Here is a 22381-nt window from a genome sequence, read left to right as displayed (position 1 = left end):
CACTCTACCATTTGAGTCACAACTCCACATCCTGTTTTTTGGTGGCTAATTGGAGATAAAAGTATTATGGACTTTCCTGTCAGTGCTGGCTTTGTAACAGATCTCAGCCTCATGAGTAGCTAGGATAACCAGCATGAGCCCCCAGTTCCCAGCAAAAGATGTGTTCTTTTACATTGCCCAGGCTGGCCTGGGACTTGAAGTCCTCCTGCCTCACTCAGTCTCCTTCCACATGCTGGGATTATAGATATACACCACCCTCCCTACTGAGAATAATTTATTATACCTTTGCCATTGTCACTCTTGCTACTACCAAGTAGCCAGTCATAAAACCATTCATAATTGTTAAATAGACATTAAGATATTAATGAATTTCTATCTTAGTCACTTTATAACCTTATTTTTAGATCCCTTTTTGATTTATGATCTGTTAAAGAATGTCCATGAATTAATCTATCATATCTTTTAGAAACAACATCCCAGTTGTTGGGGGTGTTTTTGTTTATTTTTTTGTTTTTGTTTTTTTTTTTCATTTGTGGGGCTTGAACTCTGGGCCTGGGCACTGCCCCTCTGTTCTTCAGCTCAAGGCCAGTGCTGTACCACTTGAGCCACAACTCCACTTTCAGTTTTCTGGTGGTTAATTGGAGATAAGGGTCTCATAAATGTTGCTGCCCAGGCTGGCTTTGAACCATGATCCTCAGATTTCAGCCTCCTGAGTAGCTAGGAATATAGGCTTGACCCACCAGCACCCAGCAATATCCCAGTTTTGAGGTCAGTAAATTCGGATTTTATTCCAGGTTGCAGATCGTCACATCTGGAGATCGGCCTTAGAAAGTGGTCGGTATGAGTTACTAAGTGAGGAGAACAAGGAGAATGGAATCATGAAAACTGTGAATGGAGATGAAGATGTGATGGAAGTTGATGATCAAGCAAAGGCCATAGTTAAAGACAGGTACACAAAGGATTTTATAAAGCAATCTTCAACATTTCCTTACCAGTTTAAGTTCAACCTCCAGTACTAGCTCACAAAATAATAGCAAACAAGAAATACCTTTACTTTTTCCAATTTATTTTGGATGCTATCTAATCTTTTTTTTTTTTTTTGGTCGGTCGTTGGGCTTAAACTCTGGGCCTGGGCACTGTCCCTTAGCTCTTCAGCTCAAGGCTAGCGCTCTACCACTTGATCCATAGCACCACTGCCAGCTTTTTCTGCTTATGTTGTCCTGAGGAATTGAACCCAAGGTCTTATGCATAGGAGACAAGCACTCTACCACTGAGCCACTTTCCCAGCCCTGCTATCTAGTCTTAAGCCACTTATCATCTAGTTTTTGTTTTAAACTGACCAGGTGGGTTGAGTATGTAGCTCACTGAAATAGCACTGCAGTAGCATACACGAGGCTGTAGGTTTGATCCCCAGCACCACAGAAGCAATTATGCAAATCTTAATTTCCAATCATTGAAATAATCATTTTCTAAACCTCAGGATTTCTACTACTTCATTTTGTGTTAATACAATCCAAAGAAAACTCATTAAAGTAGATACATTTTTTTTTTTTTTTTTGTGGGGGGGTCCGGTCGTGGGGCCTGAACTCTGGGCCTGGGCGCTGTCCCTCAGCTCTTCAGCTCAAGGTTAGTGCTCTACCACTTGAGCCACAGCGCCACTTCCGGCTTTTTTCTTTTTGCTTATGTGGTGCTGAGGAATCGAACCCAGGGCCTCAGGCATGCAAGGCAAGTGCTCTACCACTGAGCCACCTTCCCAGCCCAGTAGATACATTTTTTTAAGTGGGGTAGGTGGCCCACAACTGTAAATCTAGCTTATTCAGGAGGCTGAGATCTGAAGATCAAGGTCCAAAACTAGCCCAAGCAGACAAATCCAAGAGACTCTTTAATCAGCTACCAAAAATCCAGAAGCAGAGTTGTGGTTCAAGTGGTAGAATGCCAACCTTGAACAAAGAAACTAAGGAATAGTGCAAGCCCTAGTTCAAGCCTCAGTACTGAAACACATACACACACACATATAATAAAATACTTTTTTCTTTTTCTTTTTTTTTTTTGGGGGGGGGGGTTTCCAGTTGTGAGGCCTGAACTCTGGGCCTGGGCACTGTCCCTCAGCTCTTCAGCTCAAGGCTAGCTCTCTACCACTTGAGCCACAGCACCACTTCCAGCTTTTTTCTTTTTGCTTATGTGCTGCTGAGGAATCGAACCCAGGGCCTCTGGCATGCAAGGCAAGCGCTTTACCACTGAGCCACCTTCCCAGCCCCTAAAATACTTTTTTCAAGCTTATCTTCCCTTGTCTAGTCTTAAGCCACTTATCATCTAGATGGGAGTGATGGAGAATTAAGCAGGGTTAGAATTCTGGAAGAACGTTTGGTGAAGGGGAGTGGGGAGTGGAAAGCGGGAGAAAATGAGGGAGGGGATAACTGTTCAAAAAGAAATGTACTCATCACCTTGCATATGTAACTATAAGCCCCCTATTTATCACATTTACAGTAAACAATTTTTAAAAAAGAGTTCTGGAAGAAGGTAGATGTGGGTGCACAGGGCTACTTAAGTCTACTTGTCTTGGGGTAGCCTAGAGGAAAGTGAAAGTGTTAAAGGGAGTTTGCTGGCTGCACAGTCGAACCCTGAACATGGCAGAAATGAAAACCACAAAAAAGGTCATGTGTTCAAAGGCTTTGGGTTGATGGGTTTGCAGTTTTAAGTCACTTTAGCCACACTGTGGATATTTAATGCAAAGGGAACAAAATTAAAGGCTAATGAACTAGTGAAGAGGTAAATATGTGTTTCTTACCTGTAGCGAAGTAAGAGAAGTAAACTGCATGATGTTGAAGATCCATCACCTCTGCTTCTGTAAACCTTCCCAGCGCTTTCCCTTTTGTACCTTCTCTCCTTGAGACAATTTCCCATCAGCTTATAATAGCTCCCCTTGGTTTGAGGAAACTTTTTCTAAGGCAGATGTAAATAAGCTTTTGGAGGAATGATAGGCACAAGTTTTACATGATAGTAGTGTTTTCCAGTACTGTTAAGCCCTTCTGTTTTGATTATAGACTTTTGGGGATAAAAACAGAAACTCCAAGTACTGCCTCAACTAATGCAAGTACACCACAGTCAGTGAGTAATGTGGTTCATTATCTGGCAATGGCCCTGTTTCAAATAGAACAGGGCATTGAGCGGCGTTTTCTTAAAGCTCCACTTGGTAAGTGTCTTTTTATTTTAATGTTACATTCCAAATTATTTTGAAATTGCCTTTTAGAGGAACTTTATTAATTGCCATAACAAAATTGATAGACTAATGGGAAGAAATTGTTTTCATTTTAAAAGATGAATCCTTTCAGGTAAAATTTATCATTTAAATAATGCATATTCATATTAGGAATTTTTTTTTTTTTTTTGGTCCTGGGGCCTGAATTCTGGACTTGGGGGCTGTCTCTGAGCTCTTAGCTCAAGGCTAGCACCCTACCACTTGAACCACAGTGCCACTTCCTGTTTTTTCTGCTCATGTGGTGCTGAGGGATCGAATCCAGGGCCTCATGCATGCAAGGCAAGCACTCTAGGAAATGTTTTTAAATTATTTCTTTCAATTGCATCCTTTATAAAGACTTCATCTAAAGAAAGATTACCCATCTGCAACTGGCAAACCTCAAATAATCAAAATTATGCATGAGTATTTATTCTTGGTGACATAAATCTTTTACCATTTGAGGTATAATTTTTAAAATATGAGCTATTGACTGAAGCACTACAATTTATGGTTACAATTTAGCTCTGCAATTTATGGTTAAAATGATAGAAACAGTACTGTCTATATCATCTTTTGGCAGTTTCTGAAATCAGTAGGCACTTTTTTTTGGTAGTAGTGGAGTTTGAATTTAGGGCCTCTAGCTTGCTAAGCAGGTATTGTACCAATTTGAGCTACACCTTTTGCTTTGGTTATTTTTGAGATAGTCTCACTGTTTGCCTGGGCTAGCCTGAGCTATGGTTTTCCTATTTACATTTCCCACCATAGCTGGTTATGACAGGCATACACCACCATAAACTCCTCTTTTTCTGTTGAGATAAGGGTCTCACAACCTGGGATCCTCCCAACCACAGTCTTCAGGAGCTGGGATTACAACTGTAAGTCACAAAAAGCCACCATGCTGAGCATTTAATTAAAATTTTTTATTTTCATTTATTTATTTATTTTGTCAGTTGTGGGGCTTGAACTTTGGGCCTGGGTGCTGTCCCTCAGCTCTTCAGCTCAAGGCTAGCACTCTACCACTTGAGCCACAGAACCACTTCTAGTTTTCTGGTGGTTTACTGAAGATAAGTCTCATGGACTTTCCTGCCCCGGCTGGCTTTGAACAGCGATCCTCAGATCTCAGCCTCGAGTAGCTAGGATTACAAGCATGAGCCACCAGTGCCCAGCTTAGTAAACAAATTCTTTTTTTTGGGGGGGGGGGGAGGGGGTCTGGTCGTGGGGCCTGAACTCTGGGCCTGGGTGCTGTCCTCAGCTCTTCAGCTCAAGGCTAGTGCTATACCACTTGAGCCACAGCGCCACTTCTGGCTTTTTTTTTTTTTTTTTTTTTTTTTTTTTTTGCTTATGTGGTGCTAAGGAATCGAACCCAGGGCCTCATGCATGCAAGGCAAGCGCTCTACGCTATACTACTGAGCCACCTTCCCAGCCAGTGAACAAATTCTTTTTTTTTTTTTTTTTTTTTGGTCGGTCGTGGGGCTTGAACTCTGGGCCTGGGCGCTGTCCCTCAGCTCTTCAGCTCAAGGCAAGCGCTCTACCACTTGAGCTACAGCGCCACTTCCGGTTTTCTGGTGGTTTATTGGAAATAGGAGTCTCACGGTCCTCACAGTCTCTCCTGCCCGGGCTGGCTTTGAACCGCGATCCTCAGATCTCAGCCTCCTGAGTAGCTAGGATTACAGGCGTGAGCCCCTAGTGCCCGGCTCTTAGTAAACAAATTCTTAAAAGACCAGTCTGGGAATCTAATCTTCGGGGGGTTAAAAATGCAAAACAATTTTAATGTCATAACTGCCTTTACTTCTTTCCATGTTGTCTTTTTAAGATATTATATTTACAATTCATCATACTAAAAAATATTAAGCGTTTATAATGGGATTCTAAAAGAAAAATTTTTTTCATTCTTACATATCTTAAAAATTATTTCTAAGTAATTTTATAAAGGAGGTGTCATATAACAAAAGTTTATGACTGTAAAGCAAGAAATAATTTTTAAAACAATTTATTTTTGGTCTCATTGAAAGTGCTTGAATAAAGTTCTTGAACAATTGAAGTAGTGTGAAAAAACTTATTTTAATAGATATCAGAACAATTTTAGAATTTGAATATATGTAAAATGTCTTTTCTTTTTTTCTCCCAGCCCTAGGGCCTGAACTCTGGGCCTGGGTGCTGTCCCTGAGCTTTTGTGTTCAAGGCTAGCATTCTACCATTGGAGCCATAGCTCCACTTCCAGCTTTTTTGGGTAGTTTTAGTGGAGATAAGGTTGGCTTTGAACTGTAATCCTCAGATCTCAACTTCCTAAGTAGCTAGGATTACAGACATACGCCATGGGTGCCCTCCCAAATTGTCTTTTTTAATTGAAGAGTTTGTGCCTTCTCATTCTAAACCTATTCATTTTTTGAAAATTGATCATTTCATGTATGAACTAGAATAATGAAGCTAGTTGAGGTTGATTGGGGAATGGGAATGAGGAAGGTTCAGAAGAGGTAAATCTCATCAAGACATGTGGTATGTGTGTATGGTCATGTCAGAATGAAACATCCTTGTACAATTAAGTGAGTGTAATAAAAATAATTTATAATTCCACCATGAGCCTAAATAACTCACATATTACATTGAATGAAGCAGGTGTAAGAATGCACCATGTATGAACACGGCTCATAAAACTATAAGGGTTAATATTTGCTATATCACTCCAGTCTTCAGTGAGTCTACCAACCCTGAGATAAATACTGCTCCACATATTACTATTAAGGAACCTGAGCTCAAGTTCATGTAAGCACCAACACTCACCACAAAGCATACTTAAAGTATGCCTGTATTTCCTTAATCATAATGCTACTGCTTGAGAGTCATCATAGTAGGAGTATGACATTACAGAACCAAATTATGTATGGAGTCTTACACACATTGCTGAATTTGGACATACGGTACATCCTTCATAATTAAGACAGATGTTTTGTTTGGATGCCAGTGGCTTACTCTTGTAACCCTGGCTACTCAGGAAGCTGCGACCTGAGGATTCTGGTTAAAATCAGACTGGAAAGACAGGTCTGAGAGACTCCAATTAGCCAGCAAAATCCAGAAGTGGAGGTGTTGTTTCAATGGTAGAATATCAGCCTTGAGACAAAAGCTTAACAAAAGAACAAGTCTTCCTCCCCCCCCCCCCCCCCCCACACACACACACAAACACAGAAAAGGATGTTTTGGGACTAGGCATGGTGGCAATTCAGAACTACTCAGGAGGAGCAGCCCAAGAGAATCAAGTCTAGCCTCAGTAATAATTTAGTGAAACATTCCTCCCCATCGCAACCAACAAGCCAGGTGTGGTTGGTACACACCTATGGTCCCAACTACATGAGAAGCTGTAGGTAAGCGAATCATGATCTGTGAGGCCCACCCTGGGCAAAAACTTGAGGCTCTACCTGAAAAAGAATAAAAAGGAGCTGGAAGTATGGTTCAAATAGTAGAATGCCTGCCTAGCAAGCAGGATGCTGATTTCAAACTGAGAATTTTGGGAAAATTAAGATATTAACAGTATTAAAGATTAAGATGGAAATGACATGAAGGTGTAAAATGATGGAATAAGTAGATTGACTGCATGTTGCCAAATCATTTCATTTTTTTAGCCCAGAAGACAGGGATGGTGATGTTAATGACAGAAGGTTTTAAATGCTTCTGTGTAAATATTGGTGTTCAAAATTCTTTGTGAGGATATTATTATAATTCTTTTTACTTACCTCAGTTTTAAAATATTTTCATAGAGCTTTAAGACAGTATGGTTGGTACTTATACATACATGCATGATAAATTTAACCACTGTTACTGGGATAAAATTTACGTATCATGAAATTCACTCTTATATATCCTTTGTTGGTACTGGCCTTTACTTGCTAGGCAAGTTCACTTGAGCTGCTCGTGCAGCCTTTTTTGTTTTATTTTTTTGAGATAAAGTCTCATGTTTTTGCCCCAAGTCAGCTTGGAGCATTATCCTCTATTTACACTTACCATAAAGATGGAATGGCAGGTTTGTACCACCATTCCAGGCTATTGATATTGATATGGAAAGCTCTCAAAACTTTGCTCAGGCTGGCCTCAAACAACCTTTCTCCTAATCTCCAGCTCCCAAGTATTCTGGATTATATGAGCTGACAAATTCACCATTTTAAAGTGGTTTCTCACAGTAATAAATATACTGATCCAATACCACATCTAGTTTAAGAATATCATCATAAGCCCAAAAGTTTAAACCTCATGTGTGATTTTTAGTAGCAATCTTTTCTCGGAAAATGAGGAAGGAACATGCTTGATTGATTGTAGTCATATTTATCCAGTTTTCTAAATTGGGTCAAGATTTGATACAAAGACTAGTCTAGGGAACACATTGTCTTTAACTATTGGAATCCATCCTCAAGCATTTGACTCACAGGTTTTATGTCATAAATAACGTGGCACAGCAGGTATTTTAAGTGAGATTTTTTGTTTTCAGTGTCATGCCTGGTGTTTTTGTTAACCAGTGGAAAAGAGATGTAAAATCTAGCCCATTTAACCTGCTGAGAACATAGTTGTAGGTGATGCCTATGTTTGCCTAGAAACTTCAATCACTTTTCCTCTTATTTTAGATGCCAGTGACAGTGGGCGCTCTTATAAAACAGTCTTGGACCGCTGGAGAGACTCTCTCCTTTCCTCTGCTAGTCTATCTCAAGTCTTCCTTCACTTGTCCACCTTGGATCGAAGTGTGATATGGTCTAAATCGATACTTAATGCTCGATGCAAGATCTGTCGGAAGAAGGGTGATGCTGAAAACATGGTTCTTTGTGATGGCTGTGACAGGGGTCATCACACCTACTGTGTCCGACCAAAGCTCAAGGTATTTCTTTGTTTTTCTACTTCTAGATGTGAATTGATATATTGAGATTCTGATCAGTAGACGGGTAGTGATCATTTATGTCTTACTTATTCAGGCTGTGCCTGAAGGAGATTGGTTTTGTCCAGAATGTCGACCAAAGCAGCGTTCTAGAAGACTCTCCTCTAGACAGAGACCATCCTTGGAAAGTGATGAAGATGTGGAAGAGAGTGTGGAAGGTGAGGATGACGAAGATGAGGAGGAAGAGGAGGATCAAAGTGAAGAGGAAGAATATGAGGTAGAGCAAGATGAAGATGACTCCCAGGAAGAGGAAGAGCTCAGGTAAGTCATAACACAATTGAATGAGTCTGCCTGTCTTAATTACAGTCTCCTGACTACTGAGATATTTGTATGATAGTTGGAACCCATAACTTTTAAAACTAGAAGTGGTGCTGTGGCTCAAGAGGTAGAGCGCTTGCCTTGAGTTGAAGAGCACAGGGACAGCACCCAGGCCCAGAGTTCAAGCCCCATGACTGACAAAACAAAAACAAAAACTAGTGTGTAATGTAGGAGTCTAAAATTATCCTTACTTTTTAGATATTATAAATATAAAACTATTCCTAGGGTAGTATTGTGCTCTTGCACATCACCCCTTAACTTCTCTATTATTATGAGGGTTCTGCAACCTGGCACACCATCAGCAGGCCTAATGAATAGGTTTGAAGTCTAGATTCCTGCTGTGGTAGTACTGAGTCAATCTCAGTCCCCAGCTTAGTTAGGAATACACACTCACACAAAAAAGTAAATATTTAAAGGGGGGGCACTATATTACATGTTAGTGTTTTTTTTGTTTGTTGTTTTTGGTGTTAGTACTGGGACTTGAACTCAGGTTCTCATCCTCTTGTTTATCTTCTTCACTCACAGCTGGCACTCTACCACTTGAGCCATGTTTCCAGTTCTGATTTTTGCTGGTTAATTGGAGTTAGGGTCTCTTGGATTTGTCTGCCTAGGCTAGCTTCAAACCTTGATTTTCAGATCTCAGCCTACTGAATAGCTAGATTACAAGCGTGAGCCACTAGCACTTGGGTACATATTAGTTTTTTTGGGCAAAGTTGCTTCAAATATTAGAACAGGGCCCTGGGTTCAGTCTGCAGTACTGGAGACTGGAAAGAAAAATGAGGGTAGAATTTGGAAAAAATTTTAGAAACATTCTCAATTAACTGGAAGTCTGTATATGAGAGCTGGGGTTGGGGGTTAAAGAGGAGATTTACAAGTTGGTTTCATCCTTTTAATTAAAGGCAGCTGAAAAATTAAAGTAAAAGCTCTTGGTTTGGGGCTGGGAAGGTGGCTCAGTCATAGAGCGCTTGCCTTGCATGCATGAGGCCCTGGGTTCGATTCCTCAGCACCACATGAGCAAAAAGAAACAAAAGCTGGGGGGCTGGGAAGATGGCTCAGTGGTAGAGTGCTTGACTTACATGCAGGAGGCCCTGGGTTTGATTCCTCAGCACCACATAAGCAAAATGAAAAAAGCTGGAAGTGGCGCTGTGGCTCAAGTGGTAGAGCTCTAGCCTTGAGCTGAGGAGCTGAAGGACAGTGCCCAGGCCTAGAGTTCAGGCCCCACAACCGGACCCCAAAAAAAAAAAAAAAAAAAAGAAAAAACAGCTGGAAGTGGTGCTATGGCTCAAGTGGTAGAGCTCTTCCCTTGAGCTGAAGAGCTGAGGGACAGCGCCAAGGCCCAGAGTTCAGGCCCCACAACTGGACCCCCTCAAAAAAACCAAAAACAAAGACAAAAAAAAGCTCTTGGTTTGGTATTTAAGAACTATAGGTTCATGGCCCACTTCAGTATCAGCACTTGGCTGAAACTGTAGGTTGCCTTTATATCAACAGTAATGGAAGTGATAAAGTTGTAGATGGGTACGGTTGTGTTAGCCCTGTGATCCCAGGTACTTCAGAGGCAGTCAAGAGAATCTTTACTTCAAGGCCTTCCTTTTTAATCTAAGCAAAAGGCCAGCTAGGCACTGGTGGCTCATGCCTATAATCCTAGCTACTCATGAAGCTGAGATCTGAGGATGGAGGTTGGAAGTCAGCCCAGACAGAAAAGCCTGAAAGACTCTACAATTAACTAGCAAAAAGCTAGGCTGGTAGTATGGCTCAAATGGTAGAGCCAGCCAAGCAAGTGTGAGACCCTGAGAGTTCAAACTCCAGTAATGCTTTAAGGGCAGAGGAAGAACTACAATGAGACTTTGGGTTCAATCTCTAAGAAAAAGAAACACGTGACAGACTCTGTAGCATAGTGAGACAAAATACAAATTTAGTTCTTCATTCAAGTCTTCCAAGATTCACTAGGTCTGTTTATTTGTTCCCCTTAGGATTGTACTAGTATAAGATAATTTAGCATAAGTAACTTAGGAATTGGTTATGATGATGAATGTAGAATTACCAAGAAAATATTGCATAATGTCCTTACATTTCAAAGAAATACTTTGAAGCGTATTTTAGATCTCCCTGAAAACTATTATTGGCTTCTAAACTTAAAACATTGAGTATAAATCTGTTACACAGGAAAGTAATTTATGTAGAATTCACTGGCTAACTAAAAGAAATCATGTGTTCATCATTACTCTGTACAATAACCGTGTTTTCCAACAATATTTGTAGCCCACCAAAACGAGGAAGACCACAACTTAGATTGCCAATTAAAACAAGAACAAGACTTAGCTCTTCTTTCCCAAGCCGTGGCCTACGACAAGAACCTGGAAGATACCCTTCAAGGAGTCAGCAGAGTACCCCCAAAACAACTATTTATTCTAAAACTACTGGTAGAAACTTGAGAAAGATCAAGTCTGCGCCTCCTACGGAAACTAAGTCTTTAAGAATTACCAGTCGTTCTACCCGCCACAGCCATGGCGCACTGCAAGCAAATGTATTTGTGGAACTACTTAGTCCTCGCCGAAAAAGCAGAGTGAGGAAAAGTGCTGATAATACACCAGAAAACAGTCCCAGCTTCCCTGACTTCAGAGTTATCACCACAAAGTCAGGTGATCACTCCAGACTTTCTCTCCAAGATGGTGAATCCAAGAGAAGAGGCAAGAAAAGACAATCTACAGGTATACAGTCTAAATTCTTCCTTACCTTAAAAAATTGAATAGTTTCGAAGCATTGTATATTTTGAAGTGTCCCCTATAACACCACATTTCATTGTTTCCCACTTTTCCTCCCCTAGAATGCATACTTGTCACATAAACAATCTACATTATATTATTTGATAAGATTCCCTTCTGAAATACTAGATTTGGGGTGAGGGGGGTAGGGTTGAGGGAAGTAACATTTTAAGAGAGCAAACAAGTTTTTGTTTTTTGCTGGTCCTGGGGCTTTTTGTAGGGCCTGGGCACTGTCCCTGAGCTGCTTTTGTTCAAGGCTGGCACTCTTACCACTTGAGTCACCATGCCACTTTTTTGAGTAGTTTATTGGAGATAAAAGCCTCATGAACTTTCCTGCTCCATCTGACTTTGAACCACAGTCCTTACATCTCAGCCTCCTAAGTAGCTACAATTATAGCCACCAGCACCTGGCACGTAAGTTTTTTTGTTATGTTTTCTTGTTGTTTTGGGGTTCTTTGGGTTCTTTTTGGCGGTCGTGGGGCCTGAACTGTATGTAGGCCTGGATGCTGACTCTCAGCTCTTCAGCTCAAGGCTAGTGCCCTACCACTTGAGCCACAGCACCACTTCTGGCTTTTTCTGCTTATGTGGTGCTGAGGAATCGAACCCAGGGCCTTATGCATGCAAGGCAAGCACTCTAGGACTGAGAATCTTCCCAGCCCCTGGGTTTTTTTTTTTTGTTGATGTTGTTGTTTTCAGTTGTGGGGTTTGAACTCTGGGCCTGGGCGCTGTCCCTCAGCTAAAGGTGAATGCTCTACCATGTGAGCCACAGCACCACTTTGTTTTCTCAGTGGTTTATTGGAGATAAGAGTCTCACAGAGTTTCCTGCCCAGGCTGCCTTTTGAACTGCAGTCCTCAGATCTCAGCCTCCTGAGTAGCTAGGATTACAGGTGTGCGCCACTGGTACCCAGCAGACACAAGTTTTTCAATTAGGGTTTTGGGGGATTTTTGTTTGCTTGCTTTTGGGGAATACTGGGATTTGAACTTGAGTTTATAAGATAGGTACTCTATTACTTTACTCCTAGTCCTTTTTCTTTAATTATTTTTCAAGTAGTCATGCATTTTGCCCTTTGTTGCTTAGACCATAACTGTGTGGTGCTGAGTATAGACCTGCCCAGCTTTTATTGTTTATGAAGTCTTACTAACTTTTTGCCTAGGCTGGCCTCGAACTATTCTCTTCCAATTTTTACCCCTCATAAATAGCTAGGATTACAGACATCAGATGCCAAGGCTGGCTTAATTATGAGTGTTATTATTTTTGGGTTTTCTATTTTCTGTACTGGAGTTTTCTCTTTTGGGACCTCATACTTGCTTGTTCAACTGATGTTCTTGCAACTGGGCCTTTTCTGATTACGTTCTGGCTAATTTAGACATGGAGTCTCACTCAGATCCTCTAAATCTCAGCCTCCTGAGTAGCTAGGATTACTGTCATGAGTCAACAGCATCTAGCAATTATTTTTACTTACAGTAATCTGTATGCACAAAAAAAATTTTGTTGTTGTTGTTGGGGGGGGGGGTGTCAGTCGTGGGGCTTGAACTCTGGGCCTGAGCGCTATCTCTCAGCTCTTCAGCTCAAGGTGAGTACTCTACCACTTGAGCCACAGAGCCACTTCCGGTTTTCTGGTGGTTAGAGTCTCAGGGACTTTCCTGCCTGGGCTGGGTTTGGACTACGATCCTCAGACCTTAGCCTCCTAAGTAGCTAGGATTACAGGTGTAAGCCACTGGTGCCTGGCTATTTTGGTGCTGGAGCTCAAACCCAGGACCTTGGGCATGCTAAGCATGTACTCTCCCATTAATCTACATTACTATTAGTCGTGTGTGTGTGTGTGTGTGTGTGTGTGTGTGTGTGTGTGTGTGTGTGTGTGTGTGTGTGTGTGTGTGTGTGTGTGTGTGTGTGTGTGTGTGTGTGTGTGTGTGTGTGTGTGTGTGTGTGTGTGTGTTCGTTTTCTGAGACAGTCTTGCTATGTAACCCTGTGTGTGTGTGTGTGTGTGTGTGTTTCTTCGTTTTCTGAGACATAGTCTTGCTATGTAACCCAGTGTGTGTGTGTGTGTGTGTGTGTGTTTTTTCGTTTTCTGAGACACAGTCTTGCTATGTAACCCAGGCTGGTCTCAATTCTCCTGTCTTTGTGTTGAGAATACAGATATGATTCACCATGTCCAGCAAGTATATAAAAATCTTTCCTTTGCCAGGAGCTGGTGGCTCACGCCTGTAATCCTAGCTACTCAGGAGGCTGAGATCTGAGGATCACAGTTCAAAGCCAGCCCGGGCAGGAAAGACCATGACTCCTATCTCCAATAAACCACTAGAAAACTGGAAGTGGCACTGTAGCTCAAGTGGTAGGGCACTTGCTTGCCTTGAGCTGAAGAGCTGAGGGACAGCTCCCAGGCCCAGAGTTCAAGCCCACGACAGAGCAAAAAAAAAAACTTTCCTTTGTCTTTTTGGTGCTAGGGATTAACACAGAGCCCTACACATGATTAACACAAGCTTTACTTACTGAGCTACAAATATCCATGTCCATATATACATATAATTGTTGGTGGTGGTGGTGGTTATGGAGTTTCAACTCAAAGGCCTGGGTACTGTCCCTGAGCTCTTTTTTGCTCAAGGCTTGTGCTCTACCACTTTGAGCCACATGCTGCTTCCAGTTTTCTGTTGGTTAATTGGAGATAAGAGTCTCATGGGTTTTCCAGCCCATGCTGGCTTTGAACTGCAATTCTCAGATCTCAGCCTACTGAGTAGCTAGGATTAAAGAGGTGAGCCTCCAGTGCCCAGAACCACTGAGCTATATTTTCTTAATTTAATTCTTTCTTCTCTTTTCTTCATTCTTTGTCTTTAATCATTTCTCTTTTTTATGACAATAGGAGTAAAACTTTGATATTTCTAAAAAAAAAATAGGGTGGTTTTTTTTTTTTTATTGTTGTTGTTGTTGTTTTGGTCAGTCGTGGGGCTTGGATTCCAGGCCTGAATACTGTCCCTGGACTCTTTTCCCTCAAGGCTAGTGCTCTACCATTTTGAGCCATAGAGCCACCTCTGGCTTTCTGGTGGTTAATTGGAGATAAGAGTCTCACAGACTTTCTTCAGGCTGGCTTTGAACCAGGATCCTCAGACATCAGCCTTCTAAGTAGCTAGGATTACAGGCATGAGCCACTGGTGCCCAGCCAAAAAACAATTTTTTTATTTATTTATTTTTTATTTTTTTTTTATTTTTTTAGAGTCTCACAGACTTTTTTTTTTTTTTAAGAAATCTGTGAGACTCTTTTTTTTTTTTGGTCCGGTCGTGGGGCCTGAACTCTGGGCCTGGGCGCTGTCCCTCAGCTCTTCAGCTCAAGGCTAGCGCTCTACCACTTGAGTCACAGCGCCACTTCCAGCTTTTTTTTTTTTTTTTCTTTTTGGTTATGTGGTACTGAGGAATCCAACCCAGGGCCTCAGGCATGCAAGGCAAGCCACCTTCCCAGCCCAAACAATTTTTTTAATGCTACTGTTTTTGCAAAGAATTATGGGTATCATGTTATTGAATTATTTGGATACATGAAATTACTAGTGAAAAATGGCCCAGACTCCTATTTATATAGTCACCAGATTTTGATGTTTTAGGGGGGAAAATTACCAGGTAATTAAACACCAGAGAGAGTTAACTTACCTTTTCCCATCCTCTTATCAATTCTAAACTCCAACCTGTTTGGAAAAATGATACACTTAAGGATTTTTTGTTTTATGCCAGTCTTGAGGCTTGAACTCAGGGCCTGGGCACTGTCCCTGAGCTTTTTTGTTCAGGGCTAGCACTCTACCACTTGAGCCACAGCTCTACTTCTGGCTTTTTTGGTGATTAATTGGAGATAAGAATCTCAAGGTCAGCCGGGCACCGGTGGCTCACGCCTGTAATCCTAGCTACTCAGGAGGCTAAGATCTGAGGATCGCGGTTCAAAGCCAGCCCGGGCAGGAGAGACTGTGAGACTCCTATCTCCAATAAACCACCAGAAAACCGGAAGTGGCGCTGTAGCTCAAGTGGTAGAGCGCTTGCCTTGAGCTGAAGAGCTGAGGGACAGCACCCAGGCCCAGAGTTCAAGCCCCACAACCGACAAAAAGAAAGAATCTCAAGGTCAGGCAGTAGTGGCTCACACCTGTAATACTAGCTATTCAGGAGGCTGAAATCTGAGGATCGTGGTTCAAAGCCAACCTAGGCAGAAAAGTCCATGAAACTTTTATCTCCAACTAACCACCAGAAAATTGAAGTGGCTCTGTGGCTCAAGTGGTAGAGTGCTCACCTTGAGCTGAAGAGCTCAGGGACAGAGCCCAGAGCCAGAGTTTAAGCCCACGACCAACAACAACAGAAATTCTCATGGACTTCCTTTTTCTGCACAAGCTGGCTTTGAACTATGGTCTCAGATCTAAGCCTCCTGTGTAGCTAGGTTTTTGTTTTTGTTTTTATGATACTGGGGATCAAACCAAGAGCACTGCATCTGTTAGGCAAGCACTTTGCCACTGAGCTACATTCCAGCCCAGTAGGTTAGGATTATAGGTATGAGTCACCTGTACCCAGTTGTTAAATACCCAAGATAATTTACATAAAGGGCTGGTTTCTAGATCTGCAGAGGTTCTTAAGAATATGTTGTAGGCGTGTATGGTATATAACATATGAACACCGTTATATATTACAGACTGTGATAGACAATTTGCTCCAGGAAAGTTAGAATGAACGTGTGACTTTAAATGAGCATCATTATTCCACAATACTGTGAATTTCCGGAAATTAAGTAATCACTTAATCACAATCAAAAAAAAAAAAAAAAAAAAAAAGAACCTTGGGGAAGGGAGGGAGGGAGGGGATGGTAGGGAGAAAACAATGGAGGGGGGGTAACAATGTTCAAGAGGAAGTGTACTCATTACCCCACTCATGTAACTGTAACCCTCTGTATAGAATCTTTACAATAAAAAAAAAAAAAAAGAATATGTTGTAGGGTGGAGGATGGGAAGGGGAAACAAAGGAGGAGGCTACAATGCTTGATAAGAAATGTACTCATTATCTTGCCCATCTAATTGTAACCCCTCTGTACAGTACTTTCACAATAAAAAAAAATTTACTGAATACAAATTGAAAAAAAAAGAAATGTACTCATTATCTTGCCCATGTAATTATAACTCCTCTACAGTATTTTCACAATAAAAAAAAGAATATGTTGTAGAAAATATTAGAGAATTACTTAATTTTGGGCTGGGAATGTGGCTTAGTGGTAGAGTGCTTGCCTAGCATGAATGAAGCCCTGGGTTCAATTCCTCATACAAACAGAAAAGGCCAGAAATGGCTTTGTGGCTCAAGAGGTAGAGTGCTAGCCTTAAGCAAAAGAATTTGCTCAGGGACAGTCCCAGGCCCCAGGACTGGCAAAAAAAAAAAAAAAAAAAAAATACCTAATTTCATTTTATTATAGTTGAAAATTTTTTTTATAGAATGGGTAAACATAATTCACAAACTTTGTGTTCTAGATTTTTCTTTTTTATTACTTTATTTTATGATCTATTTCCAATGAAAGTTTGTTTCTAATGAAAATTTTTAAGATCAAAAAGGAAATCATAGCCCAGATGTTTATATCTCTTATGGATCTATTATCTATTAGAATTAGCTTTGTATTCTTTTATCCAAATAAGCTTGTTTGATCTGTATTTTGCTTTGCTGTTACTTAAAATGTCTTGATTTACTCAGAATCTTCTCCTATGCCACTGAATCGAAGGAGCTCTGGCCGACAGGGAGGAGTTCATGAATTGTCTGCTTTTGAACAGCTTGTTGTAGAATTGGTACGACATGATGACAGCTGGCCTTTTTTGAAACTTGTTTCTAAAATCCAGGTAATAACATATCTTATAAAAATGTGTTTGTGGAGCTGGGAAGGTGGCTCAGTAGTAGAGTGCTTGCCTTGCATGCATGAGGCCCTGGGTTCCATTCCTCAGTACCACATAAGCAGAAAAAGCCAGAAATGGTGCGATGGCTCAGTAGTAGAGCGCTAGCCTTGAGCTGAAGAGCTGAGGGACAGCGCCCAGCTGGGCCCAGAGTTCAGCTACCATGACCAACAAAAAAAAATTGTGTTTGTATATAATAGCCTGATTTAGTCTATGACAACTTTGAAATTGTCAAAGCTTCTGTTATCCATTGTCTATTTTTAAAAGTATACACTTAGAAGGTTGATATTTGTACTGAAAAGTGTGTAGTTAGACAACATGATCTCTTCAGTCCCATCTAATCTTGCGACTGAGGCTTTATAAATGATGCTTTTTGATTGTTTTATGTAATAAACATATAGTTAATTCAGCTTGATACCATTAGTGATATTTCTCTTGTACCCAGCAATGGTTCTCAAACTTCAGTGAACATGAGAATCATTTGGAGAGCTTAAGTTAATTCTGACATTTCTTATTACAGGCTCATATCTGTGATCTTAGCTACTAAGGAGGAGATCTGAGTGTCTTAGTTCAAAGCCAGTCCAGGCAGAAAAGTCCCCATGAGACTCTTAGCTCCAATACACCACTTAAAATCTGAAGTGAAGCTGTGACTCAAAGTGATAGAGCAACTAGCTTTGAGCAAAAGAGCTCAGAGACAGCTCCCAGAGTTTATGCCTTGTTGCCGCCTCCCCCTCCCCCCCCCAAAAAAAAAAGATATTTCTGAGACCCGTTCCAGGGTTTTTGATATACTAGATCTAGATTGCTGGCCAACTTTTTTTTTTTGGCCAGTCTTCGGGATTGAACTAAGGGCCTGGGCACGGTCTCTGAGCTTCTTTTTGCTTAAGACTAGCATTCTAGCTTGAGCCACAGTGCCACTTGCAGCTCAGTTCTGGCTTTTTCTGTGTATGTGGTACCAAGGAATTGAATCCAGGGCTTAATGCATGCTAGGCAAGCACTCTACCACTGAGCCACATTCCCAGCCCCGCCACTTGCATTTCTGAGAAGGTATTAATATAAAATCTAGGTGCTCTTAGATAGCATGAATGGCCTGGCCATACTCGGGAGTGCACGGTGCCTGCTGTCTCACAGAGCTGTACTGGCAGTTGTAATGATGATGCGGATGGAGAAGGACTGGATGTTGATTTGAGAAGAAAATATCAGGAATTAAAAAGTGTTTCATGAACTAGCTGTTAGGAGTGGTTGTTCAAAAAAGAATAACAGTTTCAGTGGTGAGAGGTGGAATAGGGCATTTTAGGAAAAGGGGGCTATAGATTAAACACCCAAAAATGAGAATGTGGGCACTAGTGGGTAGCTTGAATGAAGTTAAAGCTCAGGCATGATTGTATTGTAAAGGACCTCATTTGTCCATGTAGTCAGGCTTTCTGAGTAAAAAAGTGATGTCAGAATTCTACTTTGCAATTTCTGAATTAAGAATTTAAAGGATTAGTTAATATTGAATAGTTTAGCAAAAACTGATAGAGCGCTGGCCTTGAGCAAAAAATCTCAAGGACAGGGCTGGGAAGGTGGCTCAGTGGTAGAGTGCTTGCCTTGCATGCCTGAGGCCCTGGGTTCGATTCCTCAGCACCACATTAAGCAAAAAGAAAAAACCGGAAGTGGCGCTGTGGCTCAAGTGGTAGAGCGCTAGCCTTGAGCTGAAGAGCTGAGGGACAGCGCCCAGGCCCAGAATTCAGGCCCCACGACCGCACCTAAAAAAAAGAAAAAAAAAAAAAAAAATCTCAAGGACAATGCCCAGGCTCTGAGTTCAAACCTCATGACTAATAAAAAAGAAAAATCCTGTAAATTTTCATAGGTTGTTTTTGTTTTAAAAGTTTTATCACATGCATTCTATTCCTTATTACAAACTCAGTAATGTTCATTTAAAATATGTATATGCATGCATGCATTTTTTTTAGATGTGTAAGTCCAAAAATGTCTCTACATAGTGAAACCCAGGGATCTGCCTCAGCCTTCTGATTTCTGGGATTAGATCCAGTATTTTACAGCATTATAATGACTGAAATTTATGGAATAATAGCATTCAAAAGTTAATATTAAGTTGCTTTTCAAAATCTTTATGTACTTAACCTTGCATTTTCAATAAATGGCAAGATATAACTGGAATTATTTTACAGGTTCCGGACTACTACGACATCATTAAAAAACCTATTGCCTTAAATATAATTCGAGAAAAAGTGAACAAATGTGAATATAAATTAGCATGTAAGTAATTTGTTTTCTTTTGATTTTTTGTTGTTTAGGAGGTATAGAAGCTGGTATGGAGTTAGTTTAGGTGGCATTCCTAGAATCCATAAAATGCTTATCCAGAAATGAAAGATGGTTTAGGACTGAATAAGTTAGATATTCTGTAGAATCTGGTCTTATCAGAAAAGTGTTTTGAGCCTGGAGCTAATGCCTATAATACTAGCTACTCAGAGGCTGAGATCTGAGGATGGGCAGACAATCTGATACTTTCATCTCCAATTAACTGGCAGATTGCTGGAAATTGAAGAGGTGTGGTGGCTCAAGCAGTAGAAGCACCAGTCTTGATGGAAAAAACCAGGCCAGGATCATGAGGCCCTGAGTTAAAGCCCAAGTATTGGCACCCCCCCAAGAAAAGAAAGAAAGAAAGGAAGGGAGGGGAGGAAGGAAGGAAAGGAAAGGAAAGGACAGACAAAAGGATTTTCTTGGGCTGGAGTGTGGTTTAGTGGTAGAGTGTTTGCCTTGCATGCATGAAGCCCTGTGTTCGATTCCTTAGTACCACATACACAGAAAAAGCCGGAAATGGCAATGTGGCTCAAGTGATAGAGTGCTCGCCTTGAGCAAAAAAAAAAAAAGAAGAGCCGGGCGCTGGTGGCTCACGCCTGTAATCCTAGCTACTCAGGAGGCTGAGATCTGAGGATCGCGGTTCAAAGCCAGCCCGGGCAGGAAAGACCGTGAGACTCCTATCTCCAATAAACCACCAGAAAACTGGAAGTGGGGCTGTAGCTCAAGTGGTAGAGCGCTCGCCTTGAGCTGAAGAGCTGAGGGACAGCGCCCAGGCCCAGAGTTCAAGACCCACGACCGACAAAAAAAAAAAAAAGTAGTTCAGGGACAGTGCTCAGGTCCAGAGTTCAAGCCCCAGGACTAACAAAAAAATTTAAAAATAATAATAATAAAAGGATTTTCTTATAATTACATAGTATATAATTGTATATGTCCAATAAGAATTTTAAATTTTTATATTTAAACAATTATAAACACCAATTCTGTCTTCATTCTTTTTGAAGGGTGGGCTAACTTAAAAAAAAATAAACAACTTTTGAACTTTCAGGGCTTCATGCTTCCATATGCAGGCACTTGACCAGTTTTTTTGCCTGAGTTATTCTGGACCTCACTCTTCCCATTTACACTTAATACTGTAGCTGGGATGATAGGTATATTCCACCAACACCTAGCTTTTTTTGTTGAGGTGATGCATTGCAAAGCTTTTTCCCCCAGGCTGGCCTGAAACTAAATTCTTCTGATCTTGGCATCCCATGACAAACATATACCACCACTGTTGGGTGGGACAGTGTCTCACAAACTTTTCCCCGATGAAAACATTTGAGGATAGTTTCAAACCACTGTCGTCCCAATCCCCACCTCTAGAGTAGCATGGATTATAGGCATGAACCACTTGCTCTCACTCTTTCTTTTAAAAAATGAAGGGAAGGGGAGAAGAATTTCTATTTTCTTAGTGAAGTTAGAAGATATACAGATTGTTTTTATGAAGTGTATTTTTTCATTCTAATCTTGTTTGTTCTTTTTCTCTCTAGCTGAGTTTATTGATGATATTGAGTTAATGTTTTCAAACTGCTTTGAGTACAACCCTCGTAACACAAGTGAAGCAAAAGCTGGAACTAGGCTTCAAGCATTTTTTCATGTTCAAGCTCAAAAGCTTGGACTCCATGTGGCACCGAGCAATGTGGACCAAGTTAGCATGCCGCCAACTGCCAAAAAGTCACGGATCTAATTTTGCCCTTCTAAAGAGTGTATGATGCCTTTGTGAAAAAAAACAAATTGTTCATGAAAATGGAACCTTAAATCATGCTCTTAAGCAGACATTTATGCATAATGCAATAACAACTGATTGACCACATTGAGATGTGGCCTGCACTATATTCTCAACTTTGATATTAAGCACTCAGGAGAATGTAGGAAAGACTTCCTTTGCTACAGTTTTGTTTAGTATCTAATAAGTTTGATAGATGTATTGGATAATAGTACTGGTTTACAGAGGCTTTTGTACATTTTGAGATCAATTCATGTGTCCAGATACTTGGAAAATATTTTTTCAGCTATGATTTGACACTGAAATTTTTTTAGAAGTTGTAGTATTAAGGGGGATTTGTCTCTACAGACAAGTCCACTAGAGCACACACAGTTTAGAAACATGTTTCTGTGTCTTAAGAATCAGAAAGGATACATTGTTTCAACACTAGATACAAATGAGCCCGATTTTCTATTCTTGAAGTGCTATACCAGTGCTGGCTGGAGGTATTAAGTTGGAGTTTATTAACTAGATATTTATTTAGCATCCAGAGTAATTTGTGAATTTGTTTTATATTTATAAATTTATACTTGGAGAATGTTCTTTAATTTTTTAAACAATTTACTGTGTTTTTTGTTTATCTGGATAACTTTCTTAATGATCAATAAAAAATGGTATCACCTTCCCTTTCCCCTGGCAGTTTTATAGAACTGTATTAAGAGTTTTTATGTACAACTTTTTAAGTGTACAAATAAAAATGATGCTTTTTTTTTCAAGTATTTGGCATTTCTCGAATTTTTACCCATGAAATCTATACTTGTGCTTTTGATATACCCAAGTCATAGGAAGGGATGCTGGCTGGTCTTGTCTCCAAGCATCCCCATACCCTGGAGAAGGTAGCTCTAAACGGTGGCATTCTTGCAGAGTCTCACTAACAGGAGGAAAGGCAAGGAACCCATACATCCAGTTAAGAAGTACTGTGGAGGGCTCTGGGAAAGTGGCTCAGTGGTACAGTGCTTGCCTCGTGTGCATGAGGCAAAAGCTGGACTGGCGGAATGGCTCAAATAGTAGAGCACAGCCAAACAACCAAACCCAAGGTCCCAAATTCAGACCCTAGAACTGCTGGGGTCCGAGGGGGGGTGGGGAGGAAAGAAGCATTCCACCAATCTAGACCACTTTTTGGAAGGAAATGGACAAATCAAGAATTAAA

At 40.8% G+C, this 22381-nt stretch overlaps 1 protein-coding gene across 6 annotated transcripts in view; it reads left to right on the top strand.

Moving 5' to 3' along the window:
• Baz1a (bromodomain adjacent to zinc finger domain 1A) overlaps nt 1-21947 on the top strand; it is a 122760-nt gene extending 100813 nt beyond the window's left edge. For all 6 annotated transcript variants that reach the window (XM_070026571.1, XM_070026552.1, XM_070026579.1 and 3 more), the window contains 8 exons: nt 795-949; nt 3045-3193; nt 7849-8096; nt 8191-8414; nt 10731-11179; nt 16930-17072; nt 19295-19382; nt 20957-21947. In XM_070026571.1, the coding sequence (XP_069882672.1) occupies nt 795-949; nt 3045-3193; nt 7849-8096; nt 8191-8414; nt 10731-11179; nt 16930-17072; nt 19295-19382; nt 20957-21153 (1653 nt within the window). In that variant the 3' untranslated portion in view covers nt 21154-21947. The remainder of the gene's footprint in view (nt 1-794; nt 950-3044; nt 3194-7848; nt 8097-8190; nt 8415-10730; nt 11180-16929; nt 17073-19294; nt 19383-20956) is intronic.
• Nucleotides 21948-22381: the final 434 nt, after the last annotated feature.

Source organism: Dipodomys merriami, unplaced genomic scaffold, assembly GCF_024711535.1.
Source record: "Dipodomys merriami isolate MVZ:Mamm:240054 unplaced genomic scaffold, mDipMer1.0.p SCAF_1, whole genome shotgun sequence".
In the NCBI taxonomy this organism is placed as follows: Eukaryota; Metazoa; Chordata; class Mammalia; order Rodentia; family Heteromyidae; genus Dipodomys; species Dipodomys merriami.
Note: the sequence above shows the minus strand (reverse complement) of the source record. Positions and strands in the feature narration are given on the sequence as shown.